Source organism: Scylla paramamosain, chromosome 7 (genome assembly GCF_035594125.1).
Source record: "Scylla paramamosain isolate STU-SP2022 chromosome 7, ASM3559412v1, whole genome shotgun sequence".
Taxonomy (NCBI): Eukaryota; Metazoa; Arthropoda; class Malacostraca; order Decapoda; family Portunidae; genus Scylla; species Scylla paramamosain.
In genome coordinates, this window is record NC_087157.1 from 482,946 (window position 1) to 506,232 (window position 23,287).

Here is a 23,287-nt window from a genome sequence, read left to right on the forward strand (position 1 = left end):
AGAAGTTCTAAAGAGATGGGAAGAGTATGTTGGAGAACTGTATGGAGATACAAGAGGAGAGAGACCAGAGTTTGGGGAGATCGAACAAGAGGAGAGAGACCAGAGTTTGGGGAGATCGAGCAAGGGCCTTCAATTTTGAGATGTGAGGTGGAGAAAGCTGTGAGGGGAATGAAGTGGAGGAAGGCAGAGGGGAGTGATGGAGTGGTGGTTGAGATGGTGGAGGCTGCTGGGGACTTTGCGATAGAGAAGATCACAGAGTTAGCAAATCAAATATATGACGGGTAATATACCTGAGAGAATGGAGGAGTCTGAATTCATTGTAATACCAAAGAAGGAAGGAGCAAGTAGTATGTGGTAAACATCAAACAATAAATATTATGAGTCAGGTGGAGAAGATTGTACTGAGAGTGATAGATGAGAGGTTGAAGAGAAAAATCGAGGAAAGAGTGGACAGAGCAGAGTTTGGTTTTAAGAAAGAATGAGGAATGCAATTTTTGTATTAGGAACCATTATAGAGAGAGCCATAGAGAAGCAGAAAGACCTGTTTATGTGCTTTGTTGATTTCAAAAAGGCATTTGATATGGTACGTCATGAGGTATTGGTGGAGAGGTTGAGAAGGTTAGGTGTAGATACTGCTGATTTAAGGGTAATGACCAACCTGTACTGGGGACAGAGAGCTATGGTGAGAATTGGGGATAAAAAAGTGACTGGGTTAAAATAGAGAGAGGAGTGAGACAGGGCTGTGTGTTGTCACCGGACTTGTTCACACTTTACTCGCAGGCTGTCATGGATGAAATGGCAGATTTGGAAGGTATTAAGGTGGGAGGAATGAATGTAAATAACATATGATATGCAGATGATATGGTATTAGTTGCAGACATGGAAGAAAAGTTACAAAGACTGGTGGATTGACTGGATGAGGAATGTAGGGGAGTTGGATTGAAGATTAACATTGGTAAAACAGAAGTGATGGGAGTGACCAAGAGAAAGGAACAACTGAGGATGAATGTGAATGTAGATGGACAGGCAGTGAAGCAAGTTAGATCATTCAGATACTTCTGAAGTTTGGTGGAAGAAGATAGTAGAAGTGATGCAGGAATAAGATCAAGAATTGGAATAGGGAAAACTAATTTTGGACAAATGAGAAGGATACTGACAAGCAGGAATTTGAGCACTGGGATCCGGCTAAGAATTTTGAAGACTTATATATGGTCAGTTATGTTATACGGTTGTGAAACCTGGACTGTTAGTAAGGAAATGAAGAAGAGACTGAAGGCGGCGGAGATGTGGTTCATCAGAAGAATTATGAGGGTCCCATGGGTGGCAAGAAGAACAAACCAGGAAGTGTTGCAGATGGCCGGCACGACGAGAGAGCTGATGACCACAGTGAAAAGAAGACAGCTTGGGTATCTGGGGCATGTTTTGAGGGGGAGTGGTCTTGAGAGAAACTGTCTCTTGGGGATGATCGAGGGGAAGAGAGTACAAGGGAGACAGAGGATGAAGTACATGGATGGAATCAAGGAGGTGGTGGGAAGAGAGAATATGGAAGAAGTAGTGGCTGGGAACAGAAGTGTGTGGCACTCCATTGTTGCCAATGTCACCTGACACGGCACTGTGGTAAGGTATGGTACTGATACTGATACTTCATTTTTGATCAATATCAATAGTATTGGTACAGCTACTACTATTGGCAAAGAAACTGAGCAGTTTTTCTTTCTGTTGCTTTATGTCATAAACTGTCAAAGATCAAAGTGCTGTAGAATTCACACATGCTTCATACAGACTAGTATTTAACTGTTGAGGCTTGTAGGGGATAAATTGGACTCCTTGGTGTCAAAGTAGGATAGTCTTAGGCCTTAACAAAACAGAGTTGTAGGATCTGATAGAGTGAGGGGAAAAAAAAAAAATACAGGTAGGTGTAGGTCACCTCTTGATCTCTTCTTGCTTTTTACCTCACTGACTGACAAGTCTTCAGGCAATGTGGGTGTTTCTTGGGAATGTTGTGTATTGTAAGGCACATCATCTTTATTCTGAGGCACATTGTCATGAGGCATATCATCCCAAGACACATCACCATAAGGCACATCTTCATAGTGAGGAAAAGGCTCCTTCATGTCCATATCATCTGCTTCTTCTCTAGTACATATCAGGCCAGAAAGTCCTTGGTCCTGGGATGATCTAAGGCAGCATTATAATGGAGACAACAGAGAGGGACATAAAGTAGATGAGGTGGCAGGTGTGCTGGTGGTGGTAGCCTCAGAGAAGCAAGGTTTTGATGGAAGTTTCTTGCCATAAGTATCTTCAAGGTCAGTCTGCTCCAATGAGTGAGCTGGTTGCTATGTGAAGGCAGTGCTACCAAGCAGCCAGAGGGATGAAGTACTCGGCCATTGCACTGAACATGGAGAGAGCTGATTCATCCACTCACACAGCTTTTTATTTGCATATACATTGCCAAAATGGGTATTTGATCATGCTTAGCAATGTACTGTTCAAATAATTCAAACTGGAAAAAGACTTTGTCTTTTTTTTTTTTTTTTTTTGCTTTCCTAAAGATCCTGAGGGGTAAGATAACTGTTTTCTAAATTTGGAAATTCCTCCTTACTTTGTGTGATCAACTCACCATGTATCTGAGAATTGTGTCACTGATACTGTACTGAGCTTTTCAGATGGCAGGATATGTATGAGTCTAGTGATTATATAGCATTGTAACCATGCAAATCATGGTCATTCTTTGAATTGGGCTCTTAAGTTTATTTGTATTGAAAAGTCGAGGACCTTTTACTTTCAACAGAGAGAGAGAGAGAGAGAGAGAGAGAGAGAGAGAGAGAGAGAGAGAGAGAGAGAGAGAGAGAGAGAGAGAGAGAGAGAGAGAGAGAGAGAGAGAGAGAGAGAGAGAGAGAGAGAGAGAGAGAGAGAGAGAGAGAGAGAGAGAGAGAAAAGGAGAGACACATGAGAAGAGATGTACTTAAGATACCAGTAAGTCAATTTGTCCCTGCCCATTTTTTATGTCTGCTCAGAGGTTTTAAGTAAAATGCTCTCCCTGAGTAGCCTGTGCTACCATGATGCAAGATCCAGTCAGTTACACTCAAGGATTCTTCAATTATATGCATGATCTCCAGCACAGCAACTCATCACTTCACCTCAGCCTACTTTCTACCCATGCTGCAGACAACTTGGCTAAGTATCCAAAATAGTCTCAAGCCTGTGTACTTTTAGGGTGCTTAGTGTTATCATAGGTCTGCATACCCTAAATTAAATACCACACTGGCAGTAGTGGATGATGACTCAGTGTGGCACATATGAAACCTGTATTATAATGACATGAGGATATGGGAAAGGTACACCATGAAGTTAATAAACAGCTAGTGAAATAATAAACTTTAATAAGGTACCTGTTTTTCATTTGAAGTGGGAAGATCATGAAAAAGCAAGATAAGTATCGAAAAAGCAGAATATTTCACTATAAGCAGGACAGATATTCAAAAAGCAGGACTCTGTTCACCTTGTACTAACATAACACAGCACCTGCCCCTTGTTTCCTTCAATTCATTCCTGCCACTCACCATACACTCCAACTTTCTACATAATTTTTCCAATTGTTATCAAAGCTATCTGTATCATCTCCAGTTTGACTGATATTTGACTCTTGAAGCATTAAGCTCCATATTACAGTGCTTTTGATATCTTTTCTGTGCTATAACATAATTGCTTAAGTTGATTTACTTGTCTCTGAGATATTTAATAAATACAATGGCTGCCTTAAGGTTATAATGTCGACAGATAATGCATGTAAAAGTGAATTACAGATAGGCATGTTCGTAAATTATTGAAAATCACAAATGACAAACTGTTGGGCCAAATCAGAGACCACAACTTATTGAGTTCTGCCTATAATTTAAACTTGTAATTATTCAATCTGCTCATAAGTGAAAGTTATGTATTGAGTTCTGCCTATAATTTAAACTTGTAATTATTCAATCTGCTCATAAGTGAAAGTTGTTGACACATGTCTCCAGCTCTCCTGGGATTACATATGCCTAGTGTGGACACCATCAGGAATGAAACAATCAATTGTAAAAATAATACTGAAGTTAAAAGAGATGTAGGATGCTAAGCTGATCCAACAGAATTTGGTGACTGCTGTCCTAAACGATGATTCCTATCAAGGTAAGATCACTATGTAAATCAACAAAAATATAAACAAAGGTACTCTAAACATAAACAAATAGAGATGAATAATGTGAGTGTTGTGAGATAAGAAGATAAGAAAAACTTGGAAAAAAAAGAAACATAGTTACCAAAAGGATAGTTAGTGCAGTATTGAAAACTATACAACTTCAAATTAGATGATGAATAGATTATAACCTTATACCCAACAAAGAAACATGTATATAATGAGTAAATAATTAAAAACAGTTTTTAATGGTTACAGATATAACTTTATTGACTACTGACATGTTTCCCTTATGTACCAAACAAAGTTAGTCCTCTGGAAAAGGCCCTCTTGGAGTTGGTTTCATATTAACAATTTCATGTACCCTGATCCAATTTGCGTCAAAACAGAATTGTCTACAATTTGAGCTTTTTAATGGAAATTACATTAAAAAATAATAATTAAATAAATAAATGAATAAATAAATAAATAAATAAATAATAATAATAATAATAATAATAATAATAATAATAATAATAAAAATTGCTAGAAACACAGTTGCTATAAGAATTGTCAAACTTTGCTCCATCAAAGATCCAAGTTAGATTATCAAATGAGCTAACTGGTAACTCTCCCATATATGTGGATTTTAAATGATCAATGCCCATGAACAAGTGTCCTTTTAGCTGGCAGCTTGTGAGCTCCATATATGGTGTCTCTTCTTCCAACATGTGTTTCAGTTCTCTATTCTCTCAAGAACTACAGGTCATATGAAAATCTTTAAGGTTGCAATGCAATGGTTGCATAAAAATTCACTTTGCTGGTATATAAAGCATAACAATTGACTACAAAAGATTATACCTATGATGTGGCAAATGCAAGTATTTATTGTTTCTCTTTATCTTTTCTTTTTAGTGGGTCAAGTTTGCTATATATTTGCATTTCTTGTTTTTCTTTCATAAGGTAGAATAATCTCCAACAAAGCCAACAATGCATGTATAATACTGTTAGGAAAAGTAATATTTGTGGGTGAAAGCGATTACACAATAAAATGTTTTGTCACATGGTCAGGCAATTCTATGAGGCCCCTCATTGAGCCCCAGTGGGATGTCACAGAGGAAACAGAAACTTGTTAAACTTTTGGTGTATGAAAAGGTGTATGAAAGAATTTAACTAATATTGATCACATAGTGTTTACAGCAGGGCTGGGCACTCCAAATAAACTTCATTTCATCAAATGTGAAAATACAAATCCCACTATCATTGATTTTATCTTGTTGTGAATACCACTTGAGCATTATGTTAAGTTTAGGAAGATGTATTCATAATCAATGGTCTAGTTCAGTGATTCTCAAACTGTGCACCACAGCACAGAAGTGTGCTGTGAGCATTCTCCAAGTGCACCTCAAAATTTTCATGGATAGGTATACACTACACTAACTATAGAGTTGGTGTGCCATCGAAGTCCCTGATGTATCATTAATGAGCCACTAAGCAATAAAGTTTGAAAACCTCTGGTCTAGTTACTCATCCATTTCAGTTAAATCTTAATTAAGTTGTTTTAACTAAAAGTAGGCAATTTGTTAAGTGGGGTACATGATATACTAGTGATTTATAGCAAAATGTTATGCCAAAATGAAATGCCATCATAATAATAATATACTATTGGGAAACAGCCTAGCTACACACTCTACAGTGGCCTTTGTAGAATACTGCCATCATATTCCCAGTGCCTTTCTTTCTTAAAGATAACTTGATGAGATGGAGCTAGGGCTGAGAATTATCCTGCTCTTTATCTTTTTATTCCTAAAATGAGATAAGGCATTAATTATGTAGATATCTTGCCTTGACTACACTTTTTAAGGAAAATGTCAATAGTATATATATATATATATAATCAGTACTGGACCATCTATACTAATAGATGGAATAATATAAATAAAATAAATAAATAAATATAAATAAAAGTTTGCATGTAGCTTTTAGTTTCCACAAATGCAATCACAAATTTGCATATCATTCATTGCAAATGTAGATCCACAAACAAAATCATATTTTGCAATTGCAGATTTTTCACTTTTCAGAAGTGACCAATTCTTATATATTCACTGAATAAAACTTAGTTACATTATCTACTACAAGGGCTAGATCAGCTACACTAAAACTTGCCCAGTACTGGGACATCATGTACTGCAGGCTTCAGATCATCATGCCTCAAACTGCTGAATTAACATTATACAAGATACATTGAGGCATCATTTACTGCAGACTGCAGACCATCACACCTCAAGCTGCTTAAGATATTAATATTAAATAAGATACATTTCATTAAAAAAAAAAATAATAAGAATAAATAAATAAATAAATAAATAAATAAATAAATAAATAAATAAATAAATAAATAATAATAATACTGACCTTGACTGAGATGAGGTGGTCATGCCACCTGCCATACCTAAAGTAACAAAAAATTACTAAACAATTAATTCAAACACCAGATTTTAATGAGAGTGGTACAGCTAATCACATAATTCGATACATCAGGTCTAACAACTGAAGATGACTATTTAGGTAAGCGTCCAAGGAGGATGCCTTAATATATATATATATATATATATATATATATATATATATATATATATATATATATATATATATATATATATATATATATATATATATATATATATATATAAACAAAAAAATATCTCTTGACTGCCGAAAAAGATTTTTTAATAATGACCGTATCACTTCACATTATGTTTACTCTAGTCTACCGGAGGTAACCAAACAATTATCTCTCTTGACTTAGCTTTATGATCAGGAATCTCACCTGAAAGAAGAATTAAGCTGCTTGCTTGAGTGTACAAAAAATGTTGAATGTGCTATTACTCTAATAATTTCATTGACTGAGACAGTCTCAGCAACATGAAAATTCATCCTGTTAACTTTCTTGAATGCAGTACAAAACAATATGCTGTCAAAAATGGCTGATTTGACATTTTTACTACTTTAAGAACCAAAATATGTATGATTATATTGGCTCACATTAAGGCTACTGCAATTTTTATTTCTTTTTGGTGATTATTTACAATTGCCATTCAGCTGAGGAAAACTGAAATATTATCCAATCAGCATGAGGAAGGCAGAAGTTATACAATGTCATATTGTCCTATTATTCTATTATTTTCAATATTATCATTTACATTATATTTGAAAATTATTTTTCATATGAATTTAGCTTATAATTTTCAAAATTCACTGCCTCTTAAATCATATCTTGTTTTCCTTCAGGATACCAAACCAGAAATAATGCTTGGTAAAATATATCCCAGATCCCTAAATACAGTATAATGATGGAATCTAAACTTGAATAAATTAAGCCTTCATAAAATTTTGATTACACTGATCTAACATCAGTATATAGATAGAATCATATTACAGTTTAACAAGTCTACCAACAAAAAGCACCAAACCAGAACGTTGATCATAGATGAAGAACATATATGGATGGTCAGCAATAAAAGGAGGAATGGGACGTATAAGCATTCTTACTTGCGCCACGACACCTGAAGAGAATGGATAAAAGAAAGTGAAATGTTGCCCCAAATTACAGTATTAGAAGTTTTTGCCAATGTTAATGGAAAAATGCTAAGTATGCAATCCTATATTAACTAGAATTCAAAGACCCTTGTTTACCAATTATATACATTTTCCCCATTTTCAACTGAAATTATTGACAGATTTGGTGATTCATTAATTATTCATTAACTATCTGAACTTTGGTACTTGCGAGACAATTTACTGTTCATGTATTTCTGAATTCTTATTTTTAAGGTGCATGTGCAGATCATGTGTGATTAAATTTTAGCATTCCAGGTAGAATAAACCATTTAAATTTTAGCATGTCAGGCAGAATAGGGCATTTATAGTCATCATAGGTTGAGTTACTCTAGAGGCTAAAGCCCTTCACCTATCCTCCTCTTGGGGGAGGTGATTAGTGCACTACAGTACCCTCTCCAGTTTTGTACTTGCTTTCTTCCAAAGGCATAGAGCTAAACTTAAGAACCACAAAACTTGGAGTATTGAGAACACTAAAAAATGCTTTTTTATTCCAGCTGCATGGCTTAGAACTGTGTGTGCATTTTGATCTCACATCTGATATAACGTAGTGATGTGGCTGTTTGGTGCTGCTGCATCTAGAACTATGCAAGTGTGTGTTTTGTCATCACATCCAGTACAACACTAGTGAGGCAGAGCAGCACTTCCACATCCAGAATTGTGTGAGTGTTAGCAACATAGTGGTGTGGCACAGCACATCCAGAACTGTGTGATTGTGTGTTTTATCCTTCACATCTGGCATGATGTAGCAGTATGGCAATGAAAGCACAAAACTCAAGGAAATGATGTGCAAGAGTTGGGATGGCAAAAACTTAGGACTTGGTGTGAAGCTCAAAGATCTGGAAACTTGAAGAGAACTGTATATGTTCCTGCAACTACCCAAATGTTTATAAATATTTATGATATTTTCAATCACCTTATGGATAAGTTGTTCTGAGCTGATTTTTTAAAATATCAATAAGAAAACAATGATAATATCAGAGTAATAATTGTTTCCATAAACTCATCCATATTACTGTAGCCAGTATGGCGCATGTTGGCAATCTAAGGACAAAATTACGTAAATGATAAGTTTATTTGTTTCCACAATTTTTATGAAGGGTTAATACTTTAATATCATTATTGTTTTCATACTGGTATTCTAAAAAATCAGCTTAAAGCAAGGTTAACTGATATGGTGATCCAAAATATCTAAAATAAAAAGAAATTAAGGAAGCAGCAAGCTCATTATAAATACACAAATCACCTGTCCCACAAAAAGGGAAGGTGAGGCTCAGTGGATAGCTTCTCCCACACTGCCTTTATTGTGGTAATAACCCAGACCATGCTCATTATATTTTTTTGCTTAAAAGTGTACAATCTAAATGCCATAAGCATTTTCAGTAGTGGTCTGGCATAGCAAACAATTTTTTATTTTCTACTGAAAATGACTCATCCCTGTTGCCCGATGATAGGTGCCACCACCTTTGGGAAAAACTGTAATGTACATCACTCAGTTGACTTTAGGTAGCAATTCCATAAGATATAGGAAGAAGTATTAATAGACTCTTCCATTACTTAAGGTTCTCAGTCTATTTTCTTGGGAGGAGGAGCTTTTCAGGGCAGCAGCAGGCAGAGCAGAGGAGAGGCATGTGAAGTGTGTGGTGGCATCATGTGCTCGTGTTTAGAGTTTGCATATATAAGTTCTTAGCCAACTATAATTTTCTCCCTACTTTAGCTTCATGTCAACTATAATATTGCAAAAATATATATTTTCTTGCCAGCATATGATTATGTCACCCCCATCCCTAGCCTCATTTGTGAAGATTTTGTATATGACTGGGCCTACACCAAAATTTGTAATACCGTGGATATCAGACAGTTTGGAAATATTAAAGCCACCTCCACCTCCCATTACCTGACCAGCTTCCTTGAATTCATCCACAGCCACCTGGACAAGCGAAACACCTCTCTAGCTGTTGCTTTTGTGGACTTCAAAAAGGCTTTTGATCTTGTTGATCACACTGTTGTCATCAGCAAAGCAGTGAGTCTGGGTCTCCCTCCTAACCTGATAGCGTGGCTAGCCGACTTCCTCACAGGGAGGCGTCAGGCCGTTCGCTATCAGGGCTCTGTCTCTACTTTCCAACAGCTGACTTGTGGGGTCCCCCAGGGGACCAAGATGGGTCCTCTATGCTTCCTCCTCCTCATTAACGACGCCCTCACTGACACCCCCCATCGCTGGAAGTATGTGGACGACTGCACCGTGGGTGTCCCAGTTTCCACCAAGAACCCGGACTACTCGCCACTGCAAGTGATCCTGGAGCGACTGCAGACGTGGACGGAGGAGAGCAGGATGACCATCAACCACAACAAAACTGTGGTGATGCATTTCTGTACCTCCTCTGTACCAGTGCCCCCTCCCCAGCTCTCAGTGGGCCCTCACCCCCTCCAGGTAGTCCGATGTGCCAAGCTCCTCGGAGTCACGGTGGACGACCAGCTGACCTGGAAGCAGCATGTCGCCAGCACCATAAGATCAGCTACCTACAGGCTGTACATGCTGCGCAGACTCAGGTCGCTGGGGACGCCGACAGATGAGTTAAGGGGGGTGTATCTTACTTTCATCCTCCCCAAACTCATGTACGCCTCCCCAGCGTGGTCCTCCTCCCTCACACAAACTCAACAGCTACAGTTGGAGAGTGTGCAGAAGAGGGCGTGCAGGGTCATCATCCTTGGCCCTGCATACACCACCTATGAAGAAGCCCTGAACACCCTGAAGCTGTCCAGACTATCCACCAGGTACAGTGAGGCCCTAGAGAAGTTTGGAAGGGGACTTCTGAATCATCCACGTCTCAGAAACATGCTGCCGCCTGACACGCCTCGCCCTACCCGTGCCACCAGACACCACAATAAGATAACGCCCCTAAAGGCGCCACGTACGGACCGGTACAGACTTAGTGCGATTCCCACCATGGTGCGAGCCATCAATCAATAGTCTCTTCTAGATTTGACTTACCTTTCTTAGGATTAATGTCAAGTATTCCCCCATCCCCAATGTACATTTTCAGTTTGTTGACTGCCTATAGAATAAACCGTTTATTATTATTATTATTATTATTATTATTATTAGATATGATGCAAGAAATGCACTAACACACACACACACACACACACACACACACACACACACACAAAAAAAAACAGCACTACTCTGGGATTAAAGTCATAGCCATGAAATGAAGTCGGACAAAATGCCTATTGGTCAAAAAGATGCAAGATATCACCAGAAAATGCAACATCTTTCCTTCTTTTCCTTGCCTTCATGTCACTTTCAGTTTCTTTTAATGTGAAATGATGAGAAAAGAAATATTTCTTTATACAACACCAACTCTCAGTCTCAAAAAGCATTATATTCTATATTTTATTCTTCAAAATATATTACTAAGGGAGCTTAAATGATGTTCTGATGTTCTACTACTCACTGATTGGTTGTTTGCCCTTTGGGCCTGGAAAGGCAAATGCTCTGCTGGGCATGCATGCTTCTGTTTGCCTTGCAAGCAAAGCATTTGACTTGTCGGCAACACTACTGATAATGCCTCATCTGTGTTTGAAGTTCTGACAATTTCTTTTGCAATAATGTATTGTTATCAAAAAATCAGACATTTGGGAAAAACCTAAAATCAATTAGTGCTTTTTTATATAAACCAGCACTGTATACAATTCGTTTCTGTGCAAGACACAAATCCTATGGGCTAAGTATCTTTGGAGTATTTTTGCTCTGTTAATTTTTCCAATGGATTTACTTTTATAGGACTGCACATAATTTGCATTTAAACCATTGAAATATGAATCCTAAATGAGCAAAGAGATCTCTAAGTTCTCTATTCGCTCAATTCCCAGGCACACTGGTCACATAATTAATGTACTGGCCTCCTTTCTGCTAAGGTGGCTAAGCTGACTCTATTCCACGTATTTGTGCTGATCCAATTGCACATCATAACAAGAAGCCACTGTCTCTGGAAGGTATCATAGTACAATGGTTGTCTGAATGAGTAAGAATTTACCACAGTACCTTATAATGCTCAATCTTCTGTAGGAGAGTTGTTTCTCATAGAGACCAATCATTGTCACTATTTTGGTTAATATTTGTATTGTTCTCACTGCTCTCTAATCAGCTGCCCATCATGTTCGTTTGCTGTTCTATAGTAATTTCCTGGCTTCATTTTCATTCATTATGTCTTTTTATGTGGGTCAAATTTGATTAATTTGCTGGTTTTATTTTCCTTTCACTATATTCTTTTATTTATTTATTTATTTATTGATTGATTGATTGACTGATTAATTTACTTATTTATTTATTTATTTACTTATCTGTAAGTGAATAAACATTTTTTATCTATTTGCATTTGTAGAAAACACTACAACTAGTACAAATTTTTATAACTATTCAACTATAGACTCAACAAATCAACAGTAAAAACAGCATCAATGGAAACAACAGTTAACAACAACAGTTACAACAACAATAACCTCAGCATTAACATCACAAATATCCACAGCAGCAGCAACAGCAGAAAAAAAAATAGTAGCATAGGAGTACTGGTTTAGTATAATGTCAGGCAAATGTAAAGCTCAGATACGTGCTGGCGTCAGTACACATTAAACAACCAAACTCTGGTAGGTACAGAGTACAAAAAAGATTTAGGAGTTATAGTTAGCTCTGAACTCCGTCTAGGGAAACAATGCATAGAAGCCAGAAACAAGGCAAATAGGGTACTAGGATTAATTTTTAGGAGTGTTAAAAGTAGAAGGCCGGAAGTAATATTAAAGTTATACTTGGTGCTGGTCAGACCTCATCTAGACTACGCCGTGCAGTTCTGGTCCCCACATTACAGGAAAGATATAGGTCTATTAGAATCAGTACAGAGGAGAATGACTAAAAGGATACAGGGGATGAGGAGTATTCCTTACGAGGCGAGGTTGAAGCTGTTAAATTTACATTCTCTAGAGAGACGTAGGTTAAGAGGGGACCTGATAGAAGTATTTAAGTGGTATAAGGGTTATAACAAGGGAGATGTAAGCAAAATTCTTAGGATCAGCAACCAGGGTAGAACAAGAAATAACGGGTTCAAGCTTAAAAAATTTAGGTTTAGGAAGGAGATAGGAAAAAATTGGTTCTCAAATAGAGTGGTAGATGAATGGAACGGACTCAGTAATCATGTAGTTAGTGCTTGGACACTAGAGAGCTTTAAGAGAAGATTAGACAAGTTTATGGATGGGGATAACAGATGGAAATAGGTAGGTGTGTTTCATACAGGGAGTGCCACGTGTAAGCCTGGTCGCTTCTTGCAGCTTCCCTTATTTCTTATGTTCTTATGTTCTTATGTCAGCCAATTTTATATTTCTTGATTTTTTGTGTAAACTGCCTTCAGATAACACAAAATTAAGGGAGAACACTACTTGACTCTTCATCATTAAAAATTAGGCTTATATCAGAAGCCCCATTTTCAAAATCTCTATATATAAATCCTCTGCTGGGAAGGGGTTAAATATGGTGAAATATTGAGATGACACTAATTATATAATTACAGCATGACTTTCAATACCTAAAAGAAAATTTTGGGGGATGGTGACCATGGAAAGGATAAGTCAGGACACTGGCCCCACCACTGTTCTTAAACTTTCATTTTTCATCCAGCACTTTACAGTATACTTAGATATCCCAATCACATTCACAGTTTTTTCATTCCCTTTCTATTTTGTCCAGAAAGATTGTCTGTTTTCTCTTGGCAGTAACTTATTAATTGCCATTGCCATTGCTGGCCTTCCTCTCCTCCCTCACTCACATGCAAGCTGCTGTTACTAGTGTTGTGACTAACAAGTGGTTCATCCACATGAAGAGTTTGTATGTTCAAGTATGTGAACTGTACGTGGAAATATGTACACAATACATATCATGTACATATTTATTTTTACTGTGACACCAATAGTAGGAATGTGTGACCCATACACGACAAAAGCGTGAACCTCATGGAAATAATGCCTGAAAGTCAAGATGGTAAGAGTTTATGACTCAACACAAAACTTGAGGATCACGAAACTCAGATACTGTGAAACTTGGGGGATATTGTTGTCATAAGAAACTAGGGATTTTTCTTTTTCTTTTTTTTTTTTCTTTTTTTTTAAGAAAAAGCAATCATAGTTGTTGGGCTGACATTTCCCAATACACAAAAGATAAATTTCATATTAGTTTCACTTCATAACTCGCCGTTTATCTTACATTGCTGGTTACATACTTTCATCATCTAATCAACCCCAAGGCCCCTTCTACTGTGCAAATGGAAGGGAATTTCTCCAAATAAAAAAGTCAAAAGATCTTACACTAAAAAAGATAACTGCATAAGTAGCAAGTAGATACTCACATGTAAAGTCTAACTATAGGAACATAAAAACTTAACAACAGTTACCCAAGAGAATGCATTACATAAAATAACCAACAAATGACAAACATACCTGTTGCTGCAGAAGCTTCACTGCCTTTTTCATTTACTTCCAGGGAAGCTTTATGAATCACTTTGGAGACAAACAGGTTCTTTTTGCCTGAGATCCCAGACAGGTCAGCTGACCGTTCATCAAAAAGATCCTTCATTCCCATCTATAACAATCAGAAAATATATGCAATAGTCCAAAAATTTTGCATTAATAAAGATGTAATGGATAGAATAACATTTATTTCCAAGCCAGTTTCTTGGAACTCCTTCAAAAACATGAGTCACAGCAGGAAATTCTTATATGCTACTATTCATGTAATTAATACTTAGAAACTCTAGTTCCCTTTTCCTTGAAATTTCTCATACATTTTTCCACATCCCATATATCTTTCCATGCTCTATAGTGTTTCATTGTACTTCAGTTCTACTGACTTACCTCACTCAGAGTGTCAACCAGATCAAGTGTTTCTTCTAACTTGAATCTAGGAAGGGAGACCTCAACTTCATCTTCATGCAACTTCCTGTGAAGTTCACTCAGATCTGTTGTGGCTAATTTGCTTTCAACTTCTGCTAAACCATCTCGTTTATCAGGTAACACAAACACCATGCTCAATCTGGAACCCTGAAATTTTGTCACAATGTTAAAGAAGAGCAGATTTGTAATTTATACATTCTAATATACACAAGTTCGATATAAAATGTATTTATATTTTAAAAATCTAAACATAGTATGAAACATGAAATAATGAAAGTAAGATAACTAATCTAGTCAGAGCAAAACACAAACATATTACAGATAAGTGAGTGGTCTAAAAAATACCAAATGGATTTTATTATTAAAAGAGACACCTTTCACATAACACTTTCAATAACCAACTTTAAAGGTCATGAACATAAATAGCTGTTTCAGAAAAGATCTCCAGCTTATATAATATGTAGTGTATTATTCTCATAACAGAACTAACACAGCATTTCATCTTATCAAAAAAGAATATGGGAATAGAACAAAAGGTATAATTATACAACTATACTTAGGTCTGGGCACACTTAGATTATGCTGTACAATTCAGGTCTCCTTATTATAGAATGGATGTAGACATACTAGAGTCTGTGAAAAGACACGATCTTCTGTGAGTGCCTACTTACTTGATTTAATCTTATTGATTTATCTATTTGCTCATCCTGATTACTATTGGCCACTAGTGAAATAAGCAGCATGGACAAATTTACTTTACTTTTATGCAGATAAGGTTGAAGACTAACAACAATTTCTGCAATATTTAGCTGCTTCTGAAGTCTTCCTATTTGTCTAAATATTTTTTTTTGTGTGGCAAGGGTACAAAGGAGCTTTCCAAAAGGTGGCTTGTTATTTGTGACATTTTGTTCCAACCTAAGGAACATCTTCAAGCAGAATGAAGCAGTGTGCAATCAATCTGTTATGTGGGGTTAGAACCCACAGAGGCAGTGTGTGTCTCTACCTTCTAATATATATGGGTATTGGCTCCATCCATAAGCACACAAGCACAAGATCTGTAAATGTTACCCATTATGAAAAGGAAAGTGCAGGAAAACACCAGACTGGCTCCCAGTCAATGAGGAAGCAGATCACATGCAGAGACCAATCACAAGCCAGCACAGACACACACTGCCTTTGTGGGTTTGAACCCCACATAACAAAATGACTACACACTGCCTCATTCTGCCAGATATTTCCAAGGTTGGAATGAAAAGTCGCGAATGACAAGCCATATTTTGGAAAGCTCCTCAGGGCCTTTGTGCTCAAAAAGAGATTTGCTTAGACAAATGGAAAGATTTCAGCAGAAGCTAAATAATGCAGAAACTGCTGTAGCTTTGAGAATATACTTACTGGCTAAATCAACGTGAGATTTATTGCCGATGTCACTAAACATGAACATAGTTTTGAAAAAAGGTGTTGTTATTGTTTAAAGATAAATAGAACATAGTTTTGAAAAAAGGTGTTGTTATTGTTTAAAGATAAATAGAGAAGCTTTGATTAGTTGCATGTTAGGGAAAGCTGCTGTGCTGGGAAAGACATATATACTGCATGGGGTGTTAAGATAGGTATGTAAATATTAATCTTTGTTAATAAAAGTACATATTCTTTAAGGTTAAGTTTTCAACAATTTGTTATCCTATAATTCCTAGACATTACATCACAAGAATGCTATATATGCATACTAACCTGGTAGTCCATTGCCAAGACGGTGGCTCCAAGATCTTTATCAAAGAAGATGCGAAACTTAGATTTCTTGTACATCATGGGCACCTTGACATTCTCAGTGTTTGAGGTCCAGAACTCTCGGTCATAAGTATCTGCTTCATCAAACTGCTTAGCCCATAACCCCTTGAAATAAACAGCATTCACAAGCACCATCCTTGTCAAGGAATTTAGAGCACCTGAAATATATAACAAACATTATGATAAACAGGAATTCATCTGCATATCAAATAATGTGGTATATCAAATTAAATTAATCATAACTTAACAATGTCTTTGAACTCAAATATGATGTTTTGATTATTGAACTTTTCACAATAAGTGGTTGTCTAACTTTTCATTTTCATTTTATGTTCTTGGTCTACACCAATTGAAGGCACTTTAGCACAGTTCTTGCATTTGGAGGCTTTAGATGGTCATCCCCTTTTGGTTTCTGAAGCTTAAATGGTCAGCTCCTGCCTACGGTGGTTCAGGCAGGACTTTTTTAAAGATAGGATAGGTCGTTAGGATGCACATGGCTATTTTTAGCTGACAGGTAATAGCTTGGAAAATGGCTAGCTTCCAGCATGAGTCAGATATCAGTCACTGAGATCACCACGCTTGAGTGCTGGTCACTCAGCCACCACCTCCTTGCATCTGATACCCATTCCTAAGAACAACCCCTAAGGAAGAGTCACAGCCAGAGCATTTATTCCTATCCTTACATCATATAATCTCAATATCTTCTAATCCTTATCTCTCATGTATTTCAGCATTGTCCTCTCAATTCACAAGTCATCCTCTTGTACCAATCATATCTCATACACACATATACTCTCTTTGTTATCTTTCTGCCATTCTTTCTATGTGACTGAACCACCTAAGGATGTTGTGTATAATCTCCTCAACCACATTTAGATTTTTCAGCTTTCCTCGACATTACAGATCTGCTACCTATACTTCCACCAGCTTCACCAGCCATTCTCTATATACAACAGATGTTTTTTAGGCAATTAATTTCAACTGCTTGGATCCAGTCTTGTTTCTACATACTGTCGCATATCCATATGTAAACTGCTAACCGTAAATACATGGAGATGGTGGCTGGTTGGTCAGCACACTCACATGCAAAGAGCTTGGTGATACACATTTGTCTCCTACCACAATCTAGCATTTTTCAAGTCACTGCTGAGTGGTTGACATAACCAATGTAGTTCTTATGAATTCCATCTTCAATCATGAGAGCAGTGGGAAACTCCAGCATGACCCTCTATGTACAAGCATTGTCCAAAAAGTGGGCAGTGTTGGACCATCTAAGCCTCCTAAAATTATATATATATATATATATATATATATATATATATATATATATATATATATATATATATATATATATATATATATATATATAAATGAATATAGAACTTACTGGTGCTTAATGGAAAAACACTAAATGAAAAGAAAAACTTATTGTCCTTTCTTTCATTATACATTCAATGGGATCTTAACATTTTTTCCCATCTTGTACAGCTATTACTATTGCCTTCCAACCCCTATTTTCATATTCATATGCAGAGGATTCCTAATTTTCTTGTACCTATGGGAGATTGCATATTCCAGTTAATTTAGTCTTGTAGTTGCTCAAGTTTCAACACACTTCTAACTGCACTTCCTTGTATCTGCTGAAACCCACACTAGCATCACTCTTTCTTTTTCTTTTTTTTTAAAAATACATCCAGGAATGTTTTTTCTGAAGGTAGTATTTCTAAATTCAAGTAGAGATGAATGCACAGCCTGTAAATGTTACCAAGTGATCTACAAGTACCCATTCATTGGCCAGTGATGCTTTGCAGAAGTTAAAATCATCCTCATATGTGCACATATGGTAATCCTTCTTGTTTTCACAATAAATGTGACCCCTCATCTACTTTGTCAGTAGAAAATTGTATTGATCTACTATTCAACTATCCTCACATTTTAATGAATGCTTTGCAAAGATGTATGCACATGTTTTCTTACCTCTTTTTAAATAAAATGAGAAGGAAGAAAGCAACATGAAAATTAAATATAGGAAAGGAAAAATAGCACTAAGAAGAAAACATATTGTACCACTCCTCTTCTGATCAACAATTAATAAATATCGTAACTTTTGTACCTGAGGGAATGAGGTCCTTTATGCGGGAGTTGGTCTCTTTCTCAACTGCTGCATTTATCTCCTGCCTCACTTCCTCACTTGCACCAAAGTCAACAGTTTTAGCAGTGCTTTGATACTTTTCTTTCAGGATTTTATCATACTGGCTCAGTAATGGCAGATGGTTTGACACATAGGCCATGTTTGATGTGCGAAGTTCATAATCTCCAGCATCAGTCTAAACAAAGAGAAAATTTAAAAATTATTTAATCCTATTTCAATACTAAATAATGTTATGTGAAATGAAGTAAACAAATAAAAATGCAGGCCAAACAGATCAACATCTTGAGAACATCTTTGATGGTCCTATACTTACATTAACTCTCATTCATAATCCTCTTCAGAATTCAATGAAATTGTTCTTTATCATGTAGCTCAGTGAGACATCATTAGGTAAAAAAGGCTAACCTATGTAAATTGTATGAGCCTCCCTTTCAAAACAATCATGACAATATACTAATTACACTATGTCCCGCCCCACAACATTTCTCTAATGGGATTTCTCTACCTATATTAAGAAATGCTATATATAGACTATACATAGGCATTTCCTTGCAAAAGAAAATTACTTTTCATTACTTAGTAGGTTATCATCATAACACCAATGACAATGTTTTTATTACATGTTGAATTCCTATTTCAAAATCACAAACCTTCATATCAGACACAACATCCATAAATGCATCATGAACAACTTCTTTGTCATCACTCAGGTGCATAACAGAGCGCATTTCTTGTTCAGTATTTCCTCCTGCTCCAGCATATGTCATTCCTAAAGCTGTCATAATACTGAAGGGTGAGTAAAAGAGGTTGCCTGACTTCTTCTCAGCAAGTTTCTGTCAAAAAATTAACAGAAGCATTAAGCATCTGTTATGATGCTCAACTTATGAGCTATAAATAAACTTAGTAGCTAAATACTACATACAAAGAAAACTTTTTTTTGGTTTTATTGTATCTTTAAAATTGTGATATACATTGTTTGAATACCACAGAATCATTTAAAATGACACATTTATGTACCATGAAAATTGTGAATACTTTAACAAAATGGACATACTTCTGCTAAATGTCCTGGCATTCTGCCAGACAATACTCACTGTGTACAGATCACATGTAAATCTATTCTGGCTGGCAGCAAGGGAGGTAACTGCCTCATGATGTGCATAAGGAGGAAATGATGGTCTCCCAGACCGATGACTTCCTGATGCTCCACGGATCATGACTACAACACTCAGAAGTACCACCAGTAAGACCCTGTCAATGTATTATTCAAAGTTGTTAGTGATAAATAAGGAATGTATTATGATATGAATGGCTTTTTACAATATATGTATCTTTATGCAAATACTGAGTCATTAAAATGATCTGAAGAAAACTATGCACCATAAACCAAAGCTTAATGAGAAGGGACAAAGTGATGATAGGAAGTTTTTGTTTCTACAAAATAAATGTTTGTTTACAAATCTACTTCTGAAAATTGTCAAGGAAATATAATAGCAAAGATATTATATACTAATTGAACAATTTTGTTTGTAATCTTAGGCCTAGGACAGTAATGATAACTAACAGGACCTGTGGATATACCATGGTATGATCATTTAATTACTGCAACATTTGATGGATACATTTAATAGGAGGAGGAAGAGGAGGACAAAGAAGAAAATGAGTAGAATGATGATGATCATGATCAGGAGGAGGAGGAGGAGGAGGAGGTGTACAGGACTTAGTCAAAATGTGTACATACGAGTATAATACCAAGGTGTAGAAGAGGAGGAGGAGGAGGAGGAGGAGGAGGAGGAGGAGGAGGAGGAAGTGTAGAGGACTTAGTCAAAATGTGTAGATATAATGACACCAAGACATGACACATGGAGGAACAAACAAATGAATGGAGAAAAAAAAGATAACAACAACAATAATAATAATAATAATAATAATGATAATAATAATGAATATATCTACACAATTATAGAGCATGAACATCTAAAATGATTCTAACAGATTTCAATTAGAATAATGGTTAAATCACTGAATTTTTTACTTAGCTCATAATTTCTTTACTGAACTGAAATTAAGGTTAGATAATTAAGTAAAGCAATTTCATTCATAGGGATGTAGCACACTGAGCATTTTTTTTTTTTTTACAAAACTGGTTTTCTCTGGCTCTGCAATGATTTAGCTGCTAAATTTACATTGCACCAGGTTAGTAGCTAAATATACCTTAACAATAACATGTCGTGAGTGTAGTCTTCATGGGAATGCTAGTTGTTTTAGCTTCAAATTATTATATTCAATGTTAAGGAACAGTACCATGATCAGAAAGAAAAGTTGTATAGTCTTAATATATATATATATATATATATATATATATATATATATATATATATATATATATATATATATATATATATATTTGGATACCACATTACTAAGTCACGATTGAGTTATTTTCATTATGAGTGCTTTTACTGACTTAACCAAGTACCAAAGTATGTACAGTCACTCATAAAAGTTTGTGGAGGTCCGTGAGCTGGCGCCTCTGCATTCCCCACCCCTTTCTACACGGAGAGTCAGCTAACGATGTGACGACGTACAAAACCCATACACACTGGCAGAACTGTGACTTTTGTGATAAGTAAGATAGGAATATGTGCGTCAATCATGTGTTATCTGCATCATATTGAGTTACATATTTAACGTTGTATATGATAATGATATGAAGATTAGAGCCCTTTCGACACACATGCGTGTGTGGATTCCCACGAACTTTTGAGTGACTTGTGATGTAATGCAAGTATCTTCCCGTGTTACCTTCAACTAACGCATGCACATTTAGAAAAATAGTTATAACTTTTCTCTCCAACTCTAAGCTCTTCCCATGATCATAACTCTTATTTTAACTCTTATTGCAACTGGTCTAGAATAGTACCACTACTGTGAAATTCTCTCTCTCTCTCTCTCTCTCTCTCTCTCTCTCTCTCTGTGTGTGTGTGTGTGTGTGTGTGTGTGTATACAGTATATGAGAGAGAGAGAGAGAGAGAGAGAGAGAGAGAGAGAGAGAGAGAGAGAGAGAGAGAGAGAGAGAGAGAGAGAGAGAGAGAGATATTAGGCGCGTAAAAAAGTGACAGGTGATAAGAGTTAAGGCTAGTGTCTGATTACAGGTTAATGTATTCAATGCTAGATAAGTATACGAACTCCTCAGAAGTTAATTACATACAACAATAAATCATATCCTTGAATGATTATATCACACCACTTGATACATAAAAATAGAACAATAACACTTTCGCACTACTTATATATATATATATATATATATATATATATATATATATATATATATATATATATATATATATATATATATATATATATATATATATATATATATATATATATATATATAATTATATACTCTGTCTCTAATTTCCAACAGCTGACATGTGGAGTCCCCCAGGGGACCAAGATGGGTCCTCTATGCTTCCTCCTCCTCATCAACGACGCCCTCACCGACACCCCCCATCGCTGGAAGTATGTGGACGACTGCACCGTGGGCGTCCCAGTTTCCAACAAGAACCCGGACTACTCGCCACTGCAAGCAATTCTGGAGCGACTGCAGACGTGGACAGAGGAGAGCAGGATGACCATCAACCACAGCAAAACTGTGGTGATGCATTTCTGTACCTCCTCTGTACCAGTGCCCCCTCCCCGGCTCACAGTGGGCCCTCACCCCCTCCAGGTGGTCCAATGTGCCAAGCTTCTCGGAGTCACGGTGGACGACCAGCTGACCTGGAAGCAGCATGTCGCCAGCACCGTGAGATCAGCTACCTACAGGCTGTACATGCTGCGCAGACTCAGGTCGCTGGGGACGCCGACAGATGAGTTAAGGGGGGTGTACCTTACCTTCATCCTCCCCAAACTCATGTACGCCTCCCCAGCGTGGTCCTCCTCCCTCACACACACTCAACAGCTACAGCTAGAGAGTGTGCAGAAAAGGGCGTGCAGGGTCATCCTTGGCCCTGCATACACCACCTATGAAGAAGCCCTGACCACCCTGAGTCTGTCCAGAATATCCACCAGGCACCGAGAGGCTCTGGAGAGGTTGGGAAGGGACTACTGCATCATCCGCGTCTCAGAGACATGCTGCCGCCCGACGCGCCTCGCCCTGTCCGTGCCACCAGACACCACAACAAAATAACGCCCCTGAAGGCGCCGCGCACGGACCGGTACAGACTCAGTGCGATTCCCACCATGGTGCGAGCCATCAATCAATAGTATTTCCCTCCTAGATTAGTCTTACCGTTAGGATTAATGTTAAGTTTTTCCCCATCCCCTATGTACATTTTCAGTTTGTCAACTGCCTAAATAATAAACCGTTTATTATATATATATATATATATATATATATATATATATATATATATATATATATATATATATATATATATATATATATATATATATTTATATATATATATATATATATATATATATATATATATATATATATATATATATATATATATATATATATATATATATATATATATAATTAAATTAATAAATATATTAATAAATAAAATTAATAAATGGATAAACAATTCTTCGTCTCAAAGGGTGAGAATAAAGGGAAAACTGAC

General features: G+C 36.6%; 2 protein-coding genes across 13 annotated transcripts in view; one reads left to right on the forward strand and one right to left on the reverse strand.

The window, feature by feature from the left end:
* LOC135101873 (leukocyte elastase inhibitor-like) overlaps positions 1 to 23,287 on the reverse strand; it is a 47,845-nt gene that overhangs the window by 15,498 nt on the left and 9,060 nt on the right. For 9 of the 12 annotated variants that reach the window (XM_064006176.1, XM_064006172.1, XM_064006178.1 and 6 more), the window contains exons 2-7: positions 19,748 to 19,904; positions 19,304 to 19,486; positions 18,615 to 18,828; positions 16,445 to 16,659; positions 14,678 to 14,863; positions 14,264 to 14,405 (exon numbers count right to left, since the gene is read on the reverse strand). In XM_064006176.1, coding sequence (XP_063862246.1) covers positions 14,264 to 14,405; positions 14,678 to 14,863; positions 16,445 to 16,659; positions 18,615 to 18,828; positions 19,304 to 19,486; positions 19,748 to 19,904 — 1,097 coding nt within the window. Of the gene's footprint in view, positions 1 to 2,847; positions 7,723 to 14,263; positions 14,406 to 14,677; positions 14,864 to 16,444; positions 16,660 to 18,614; positions 18,829 to 19,303; positions 19,487 to 19,747; positions 19,905 to 21,144; positions 21,275 to 23,287 lie in introns of those variants that run through there. The other 3 variants (XM_064006174.1, XM_064006171.1, XM_064006177.1) reach the window with 2 other exon arrangements.
* On the forward strand, positions 8,297 to 10,935 carry LOC135101875 (uncharacterized). The gene is made up of 2 exons (XM_064006182.1): positions 8,297 to 8,436; positions 9,701 to 10,935. The coding sequence occupies exon 2, from the start codon at positions 9,933 to 9,935 to the stop codon at positions 10,743 to 10,745; it is 813 nt and encodes a 270-aa protein (XP_063862252.1). The 5' UTR covers positions 8,297 to 8,436; positions 9,701 to 9,932; the 3' UTR covers positions 10,746 to 10,935.